This window comes from Triticum aestivum, chromosome 1A (assembly GCF_018294505.1).
Source record: "Triticum aestivum cultivar Chinese Spring chromosome 1A, IWGSC CS RefSeq v2.1, whole genome shotgun sequence".
NCBI lineage: Eukaryota > Viridiplantae > Streptophyta > Magnoliopsida > Poales > Poaceae > Triticum > Triticum aestivum.
The window spans coordinates 533,355,974-533,365,732 of record NC_057794.1 but is presented as its reverse complement, the minus strand read 5'-3'; the positions used below and the strand labels follow the sequence as shown (position 1 = coordinate 533,365,732).

Below are 9,759 nucleotides of genomic sequence, written 5' to 3'. Positions count from 1 at the left end.
CTCCACGGCTAGGCGGCGTCCCATCCTCCCGGAGCTGCTACTCCCCGCCGGCGAACCCTAAGGCGAGGCGAGAGTTCCTTTTTTTAACGAGACGAGAGCTGAGGCGATGAATCGATGGGTGCCGTCCTGTTGGGCCGGATGGGCTGCTTGTGTTCGTGTGGGCACGAATGAGAGAGAAGGAAAGAGCGCACCTCACAGCGAGTCGTCAGATCGCCAACGGAAGGCGCAACGCGTACTACTTCCCTCGGCAGTAGATCGATCTAAGTCAGAGGATCTCGTTCCGATGGTGGGGTATCGATTCTGGCGATTGGGTGCCGATTCCGGGTTGCCGGGCAGCGAGGTGCTAATTTTGGTGGGCATGAAGTAGAGAGAAGGGGAAGGAGAGGAGATGACCGGCGCGGGAGCCTAAGGAGGGACCTGAAACATTCCTTCCGGCGCAAGCGGTTGATGGATGGAATGCCCTCCAAACCAGCGCCCTCAGTCTCCAAAATATGGAGGCTTGTAGGCTCGATATGGAGTGCCCTCCATAAATTATGGCGACTCGGTCCGGATGTCAACTCTGCTAAAGTGACCTTTTAGGTCAAAACACCATATTGGCGGTTATTATGCCGATCGAGCCGATATGGCGACTTTGGTAGAGTTGTTCTTTGTTCAACAACCAAGGGGTGCCCCATTGGAGTCTTCCCTTTCTCTTGGAGGATAGATTTTCCCCTCAAAAAAATTTTCTTAGGACCCATGAGGTTTTTTTTCTTGTCTATGGCATCTAAATAAGGTGGGGCAGGGTGATAATCTCCTGATGGATAAAAGAAGAAGAATATAAAGCCTCATCCCCACACATCCTCAAAAGCTAAAACGATGAGTGATAAAAGCGCAGGGCAGATCGAGGCGGCAAAAGGCGCACCACCCGTAATTCACGTCTCTTAGGGAAGAAGCCACGTGACGGTGGAATGCGAGGCAGACAAGCAGTCTAACAAAGACAATGTGTTAGACTAAGGCCGGGTAAACATGGAACAAGTCACCTGTCGATGACAAGACAACGCGAAGGACTTGGCAACTCACCCGTGGTCTCATTACACATACTGATTGGGTTGGGGGGGGGGGCTTATCGAGGGGGAGTGGGTTCAACACTTACCTATGCATCAGATGTTATATTGTGGGTCGTATGTTCCCGCTTGTGCACGGTATGGGAGGGTCGTGCCTGGATGACCAATTCCTCAAACGTGACACCCCTAGTTTCCTTTAAAGAACGCATGCAGTTACTAGACACAGAGAAGTCTAATGCTTGTATGCCAAGAAGATCGAGACAGAGGACGATGGCCCCAACCAAGAGCACTATATAAGGGTCTGGACCCGACCAAACAAGAGAAGGGAAGGGAAGAGCATAATTGGTTTGGTGCCAAAAGTTGGCATGCCAATATTTGGCAAATGCCAAATGCTGGCTAGCGATTGGTTGGCTACCAAATTTTCTTGTCAATCTCACAAAAAGTTGCCAACTTTTGGCAACTTATGATTTTGCCGAATGTTGGCATCAAACCAATTATGCTCACTCCAGAATTGCTAGAAGCGTAGAATAGCTCTTCAGTAGATCTAATCTAGACATCGCATCTAGATCATCCACCTCCAACACCGGCGACTCAACTCCCAACTTGTCGGATCAAATTTACAAATTTTATCTTAAAAACATATACACTACATTAAGGAATGCAAAGAGTAATACATGGAGTACTAATTTAATGATGCATGCTTTGGTAGGATAGTATGTATTTATTGTGAGAGATATCTTCATGAATCCCCAGAATCCAATTTATACCCGCAACAATGGAGTATCCATAATAGTAACTAAATGAGATTATCTTAAATAACAACCAATAGTACTCCATTCGTTCCAAAATATAAGGTGCGTCAGTTTTGTCGCAAGTCAAACTTATGCATGTTTGACCAAGATTTTAGAATAAATATAAGCATCTACAATACACAATAAATAAAATATAAAAATACTTTTCATGGTGGATCTAGTGATAAAAGTTTGGTATTGTACTCAAAACTTGGTCAAACATGCACATATTTGACTTAAAAAAATAACACACCTTATATTTTGGGGTGGATTATTTACTTTGCATATTATCTTTGTCTCAAGTCAAACGTTGATGAAGTATATAAAATAAATGTTAACATCCACGATATCAAATCAATACCGTTACAATGATCATAGAATATATTTTCACATCATATATGTTTGACACTACGGTAGTGTCAAAAGAAGGTCTTATATTTTGATACAGATGGGGGCATTCGTTATTGTGAAAGGGTATAATATGTTCTGTAAACTTGATCAAACTCTATAAACTTTGAGTTATAACGGAACTAATACAGAGTAAATAGAAACGAGAGGACTGTATAAATTGTACTCTCTCCGATCCAAAATAAACGTTGCAGTTTTAAACTAAGGTTAGTTCAAGCTTAGTTTAGAATTACAACACTTACTATGGAACGGAGGAAGTATTTGACCAAACTTATAGATCAAAGTATCAACATTCACAATACCGAATTACTATTACTAGATTCAATATGGAATTTAGTTTCATATTACATTATCTAGTATTGTAAATGTTGATATTTTAAATATAAATTTGCAAAGTTTGACTTAACACAAATCTCATACATACAGAGTAAAAAAGAAACGGAAGGAGTACACTAATTTCCTGCATATCTTGTGTGCGATACTCACCACGGTGGCTAGTGTTAAAAAAATGAGACCAACCCAAGGACCAATCCTCATTGGCTTTTTTTTATAGAAAAAACTTCGTAAACACCATGTATCCGTGCCAAGACTCGAACTCGGATAGTCTGGCAGCAACCTCAGCTACCCAGCCAACAGGTCGACGCCCCGTCCTCTACGGTGGCCGGTGTTAAAAACTGAGGAACACAGCTAGGACAGGAGGACAGTCCGGCGCGGCTGCCTCTCCTCCAGTTTTCCGGCCGTTTTCAGTCGCCCCCCTAATAAATACCCAAACCATTCTCGGAGACCCAGGGAACTCGAACTCCTCCGCCCCCAGTCCACCCCCACCTCCACCCCCGATGGAGCTCCTGAGCGGGCCGGCGCTGGCGTGGCAGCAGTACCGCTCCCTGCTCCGCAAGAACGCGGCGCTCGCCTGGCGCCACCGGCGCTCGTCGGCGCTGCAGCTGCTCTCCTCCCTCCTCTTCATCTTCCTCATCTTCTGCATCGACCGCGCCGTCCGCTCCCGCTTCTCCTACACCACCGCCTACCAGAACGTGCGCGACCCCAAGGCGCTCGTCGCGCCGCCCATCCCGCCCTGCGAGGACAAGTTCTTCGTCAAGACCCCCTGCTACGACTTCCTCTGGAGCGGCGGCGGCAGCGCCCGCGTCTCGGCGCTCGTCGACGCCATCCGCAGGAACAACCCCGGCCGGACGATCCCCGCCGAGAAGGTCAGAGATTTGATTCCTCTGTTTTTTTGTTTTTCCAGTCATCGGTTTGACTCTGCGCGCAATTATTCGTGGTGGATTAATTTCGCGGCGTGCGTTCGGCCGGTCTTCGTGCCGCGGAGTTGGTTGCTCGCACGTTTAGCGTGACGATTTGGGGGTTTTTTCGGTGAGGGGGGTCGAAATTCTCCGTGCGTTCTTGTCGAGAGAAAACTGCCTGAATTATTTTGAGGAACTGAGTTGATTTTAACCGCTCCATGAGGTCGTCAGACTGAACTGTTTGGACTCATGTAGTAGCATTGTGGTTTGGTCCCAGGTCTGAAGGTTTTCAGTTTTTTTACTGCTCGGTACAGACAGATTTTAACTTTCTTATTGGGTGAAAACTTGATTTTGGTGGAGGACCGGCTTATGTGCGACGTCAATTTTTTAATTTATATATATCCTTCAAGCCTTTTTGAGGAGATTCGCTGATTTGATGTTGAACTTAGATCATCATTTGGGTTTGATGTTGACAATGTCGCTATGTGGTTTGCTTCCATTTGGCTTACCACCGCACTCCAACCAAACGGTGGGCACCCACTTTGGATGCCAGAATTTTGCGATTTTTCCTAAGAAAATGTTGGGGGAAAAGAGCCTATTTTGTTTCTACTTGGATGCATGCAGGTCTACTTGGAACAGCCAAATTCAGTTCTGGCTTGTCTTAGATGACTTTGATGTCATTTTCGTGCCACAGTTTAATTTATTTATCTGAGTACACAATGTCTTTCCTTGGAAACGAAGACGGTGTGAATGTAGATTTGAATCTAACTGAAAATATGCTTGCTTTAGCACAGAAGAGACGATGATATCAAAGAGTGGTGTTGGTTTATTTTTCAAAGATAATATGTTTTCTTTGCAAACATTTTTAAATGCAACCACAACCTCTTGTTAATTGAATGTAATGGTCAAATCAACTAATGTACAGGCCCTGTTTTCCTCTGTACTGTGGTCTGAAATACAGTAGTATACTTCAATTCAGCTGCTGAAGCTTTTCATTATTTTTCATACACAACTTGAATAAATTAAGGATGGTATTCGGGATAAAATAAATTTTAACTAATAGTTTACTGTCAGTTGAATAAATTTGAATTTTGTGATAAACTGCAACCTATAGCATGTGGACTAGTTAAAGTTCTTGAGTTTCTTCAGGGTTACTCAAACAACTTTGCAGGTCACCCTTGAATTGTTTATTACTCGATATGCGACAGTACATGCTACCTAAATTGTTTCATGGTGAGTTTCTCAGGTCTTAGGTTTTAGCACTCCAGATGAAGTCGATGCTTGGCTATTTGCAAACCCGATGCGCTGCCCTGGCGCTTTGCATTTTCAAGATATAAATGCCACCCAGATGTCGTATGGTATTCAGACAAACTCCACTCCAGTAGCTCGAAGAGGAACATATGAGGACCCCACCTTCAAGTTCCAGATACCGCTTCAAGTTGCAGCTGAGAGAGAAATGGCAAGGCTGATTCTTGGAGGTATTGCTGCTTCTGTGGTATTTTAAGGAATGCTTTTGTTTCACGCGTACCAATTAGTATGTAGTACCACACTTTTCATATCCTTTGGCAACAATTTTCAGATTATATGTATGCAGCATAAATAAGTGTTGCTTCCATTTTATAGTAGTACTTGGGAATAACAGTAAATTTCATGATTGACAGATCCAAATTTTAGCTGGACTGTGGGATTCAAGGAATTTGCTCACCCAGCAACTGAAACCTTCTCTACAATTGCCCAAGCAGGGCCAACTTTCTTCCTTGCCATTGCAATGTTTGGATTTGTTTTCCAAATCAGTGCCTTGGTTACAGAGAAAGAACTTAAACTTCGTCAGGTTCAAGCTTTTTCCGTCTCTCCATCTGCATGCTACGATTTGTGTATCTTTTTTTTTGTCGAGGTTTTTATGGCTTCATGCTTGGCATCACTATTAAGTTTGGTACCATTCACAGGCTATGTCTATCATGGGTCTCTATGAATCGGCTTATTGGTTATCATGGCTTACCTGGGAGGCCTTGCTTACATTACTCTCAGCACTTTTCACGGTGCTCTTTGGGATGATGTTCCAGTTTGACTTCTTCCTGAACAATAGCTTTGGAATCTTATTCATCCTATTCTTCCTCTTCCAACTGAACATGGTAAGCTATATATACTGATCGGTATGCTTGTTTTGCTTGTCTCTATTTGGAGTGTTAAATATAGATAAATATCATGCTTCCATGAATGAATTTTGTTTATTAATTTTCTGAATTTCTATCAGAATCTGCAGACAAATGTTTTTTTTTTCTTTTTTCCTTAACAGTCTTCTTCATGATAATTTCTGCAGCTTGGTTTTGCTTTCATGATATCCACATTTGTAGCAAAAGCAGCATCAGCTACTACTGTTGGATTTGCAATATTCATCATTGGATTCTTGACACAGGTAATGCTTGCTTAATCATCATCTTACAGATACAGTATTTCAAGTTGTCAGAAAATAAGCAAACCCCTTGGTTACTTGCTTGTGCAGCTTGTTACAACCTTCGGGTTCCCATATTCAAATAACTATGAGGCGTACTACCAGACAATATGGTCCTTCTTTCCTCCTAATGTTTTTGCCCAAGCCCTCAATATTCTAGGTAAGGCAACAGCAACTCCAGAAGACAAAGGTATTAGCTGGAACCAGCGTAAAACGTGCCAATCCTTTGAGACGGACTGCGTCATTACAGTAGTATGTACAAAACTTTGCTCATTAGCAGGTATTTACTTTTAGTGCTTATGCAACTTAAATCCCTGATTGTTTGCAAACATCTGTCAGGATGACATCTACATATGGCTCATCTCCACATTTTTCTTGTGGTTTATCCTGGCGATCTACTTCGACAACATAATTCCAAATGTCAATGGTGTTAGAAAGTCAGTGTTTTACTTTCTGACGCCTTCATACTGGACAGGGAAAGGAGGCAAGATGCGAAGTCAGAGTTTATTTAAGTGTGCAGTAGTTCTTCACCATGTTTTTAGCTGTATTATGTAACGATACTCATTAATCTGATTGATCCACTCCAGAGGGAGGCCTTTGTAGCTGTTTTGGTTCGAACCGGCCGGCTGATGATGCTAGCCCTACTGATGAGGATGTTCTTACCGAGGAAAATCTAGTAAAAGAACAAGCTGCAGGCAATGAGGTAGATCCTGGTGTTGCGGTTCAAATACGCGGCTTGCGGAAAACCTATCCAGGAAGTTTTAATATGGGTTGCTGCAAGTGCAAAACAACTAAGCCATTCCATTCTGTCAAAGTGAGCTCTCAGTGATCTTCTAGTCTAGTACTAAAAGCAAGCAAGCTTTGGTTCCTATGATATTAACCACCTAATAAATCTCACCAGGGCTTATGGGTTAACCTTGAGAAGGACCAGCTATTTTGTCTTCTTGGCCCAAATGGAGCTGGTAAAACAACTACAATCAGTTGCCTGACTGGTATCACACCAATTACCGGCGGCGATGGTCAGTGTCATTCCTTCCCTGCGGCAATGGTTGGTGATATGATATGTTATCAGTAACTATGAATATGCTAACAAGCCACTTTGAACATGTGACAGCTTTGATTTATGGTCATTCCGTTCGAAGCTCTGCGGGTATGTCTAATATTCGCAGAATGATTGGAGTCTGTCCGCAGGTTGGTCTTTTAAACATTCATTCACATATTATCATGCAGGCGCTGTCCAGTTTTAATGGAAGATAAATATGTTTGCTTTGCAGTTTGACATCCTATGGGATGCATTGACGGCTAAGGAGCACATGGAGTTGTTTGCCAGCATCAAGGGGTTGCCATCATCAACAATCAAGTCGGTATGTTTCTTAAGAACCTATAGACAACTACTCCCCAACACTCTCTATTGTTTTGCATATTAATCTTTCTCTGTTCATCCAATGCAGGTAGCAGAACAGTCACTAGCCCAAGTGAAGCTCAGCCAGGCAGCTAATGTTAGAGCAGGTAGCTACAGTGGTGGAATGAAACGGCGGTTAAGTGTTGCGATTGCTCTAATTGGTGACCCAAAATTGGTGTTTCTTGATGAGCCGGTAGAGACCTGTCAGATTTTCATCGGTTCACTTGCTACACATAAAATGCAACATGTTAATCTAACCATTTATATCCTACACAGACAACTGGCATGGATCCAATAACAAGGAGGCATGTCTGGGACATCATCGAGGAGGCAAAGAAGGGAAGAGCCATTGTATTGACCACACATTCAATGGAGGAAGCTGACATCTTAAGTGACAGAATCGCTATCATGGCAAAGGGGAGATTGCGGTGTATCGGCACTTCAATAAGGCTGAAGTCGAAATTTGGAACTGGGTACATCGCTAATGTGAATTTCTCAGGAAATGGTCACACACAGAGCCCTAACATCAACGGTGATGCAGAGGCCGCAGTTAATCCTAACATAGAATCTGTCAAATCATTCTTCAAGGAAGTATGTGTCTCATCCTTAAACTAAATGTCATTCAGATTCGTTTCTCTTATTATGCGGAAATGTTAAACCGCAAAAAATGTTTCTGAAACAGAGGCTTGATGTGGACTCGAAAGAGGAAAGCAGGACATTCTTAACGTTTGTCATCCCCCATGAGAAAGAACCACTTCTGACGGTAATACCTTGACACCCAAATTATGTCACACATCATTAACTGAATTTATGACACAAGAGTACTTTTTACCAACAGAGGTTCTTTGGGGAACTCCAAGACAGAGAAAGGGAATTTGGGATATCAGACATTCAACTCGGTCTCACGACACTTGAAGAAGTCTTCCTGAACATTGCAAAGCAAGCCGAGCTGGAGAGCTCTACCGCCGAGGGGACACTAGTGACTCTTAACCTGTCATCCGGAGCATCAATTCAGGTTTGCCCTCACTAATCCTAGGAACATAACTGCACCTGCGAACATGAAAGATAACTTGTCTGAGATGCATATAGCTGACATCCAGTATCATATGGTGGAGATACCTCTAGTCTTTATTCAGCCCATTGTGAACATCTCTCTGAATTCACCAACTTTGTGAATGCAGATACCCAAGGGGGCGCGTTTCGTGGGCATTCCTGGAACCGAGACGGAGGAGCATCCGAGAGGAGTCATGGTGGAGGTGTTCTGGGACCAGGATGACAGCGGAACGCTCTGCGTCTCTGGCCACTCTGATGAAACCCCTGTGCCGGCAAATGTGGAGCTGACAAGGCCTCCTTCACTTTCGCGCAGGGGGTCGGTCGGCCGCGGAGGCCCTGTAGGGTACGTCATTGACGAAAACCAGGTCCCCACAGCAAGATGATGAGCTTGAACGCAGGAGGTCGATCGATTTTCGTGTGAACTATCTCAGGGGTGGTTGTAAGTATAGAAAGGCTGGTAATGTACATTATGTTTGTACTAGAGCATTGTGGTATCCTGTTTGCCGTGGTTAATTAATGGCTTGGTAATTAATAGATGGAAGATGATGTCGTTTTTGTCTTGTGGCAAGTGTGATGACACATATTGTAGGGTTGGTTGAAAAGTATATTATGTTACAGCGAGTTGATTTGTTGCTTCGGGATTATGGTCACTTTTCTCAAGAGTGGACTGTAATCTGGTCATCTGATAGCCTCCCAACCTTCACCAGAAAAACATCAAGGAACCAACCAGTTAATACCAAAAAAAAACCAACCAGTTAATTTTTTTTGAGACAATAAAAAACCAACCAGTCAATGGCACATCCATACCTTTCTTGCACGGTTTCGATCGGGCGGGGATATGTCTTGCTTTGTGCTAGACGAATGATGCCTTCAGCTTAAGGATGCCTTAAATTAGCCAGCCCAACTTGACGTACATATTTTTTGTACTTTTTCTTATTTTTTTATATTCGAAATATTATAATATACACATATTCCTAAAAATTAATTTACTTAAATTCAAAAAATATTCACTGCGTATTTGGGAAATATTAACAAGTATTATTTAAAAAATGTTGATAGTATTTTCGCAAAAAACATGTTGATAGTATTAAAAAAATATCCATGATATTTAAAAAACATACAGGCTTTTAAAAAATTTATGTGATTTTTAAAATGTTATACAATGTTTGTGTAATTCAAAATTAAATTTCCGACCATTTAAAAATGTATTTTACATTTTCAAAAATATGTTGTTGACCTTCAATTTTTTATACAATGTAAAAAATATTCGCATAGTTTTAAAGTTGTTTTGTGTGATTCAAAAAATGCTTCACAATGTGTATTTGAAAACTGTTTTAACATGTATTTAAGAAAATATTAATCATGTATTTAA

General features: G+C 42.3%; 1 protein-coding gene across 2 annotated transcripts; it reads left to right on the top strand.

The window, feature by feature from the left end:
- The first annotated feature begins 3,026 nt into the window (after positions 1–3,026).
- On the top strand, positions 3,027–9,023 carry LOC123063631 (ABC transporter A family member 2). 2 transcript variants are annotated; one of them, XM_044487513.1, is made up of 16 exons: positions 3,027–3,447; positions 4,727–4,958; positions 5,142–5,311; positions 5,427–5,612; positions 5,801–5,896; positions 5,984–6,184; positions 6,272–6,416; positions 6,520–6,746; positions 6,834–6,951; positions 7,047–7,123; positions 7,207–7,296; positions 7,384–7,527; positions 7,611–7,925; positions 8,017–8,097; positions 8,173–8,349; positions 8,516–9,023. In XM_044487513.1, exons 1-16 carry the CDS (start codon positions 3,079–3,081, stop codon positions 8,768–8,770), a joined length of 2,883 nt encoding a protein of 960 aa, XP_044343448.1. In that variant the 5' UTR covers positions 3,027–3,078; the 3' UTR covers positions 8,771–9,023. The 2 variants fall into 2 exon arrangements, with proteins under 2 accessions (XP_044343448.1, XP_044343442.1); XM_044487507.1 differs by having other exon boundaries at positions 6,272–6,428.
- The last annotated feature ends 736 nt before the right edge of the window (positions 9,024–9,759 follow it).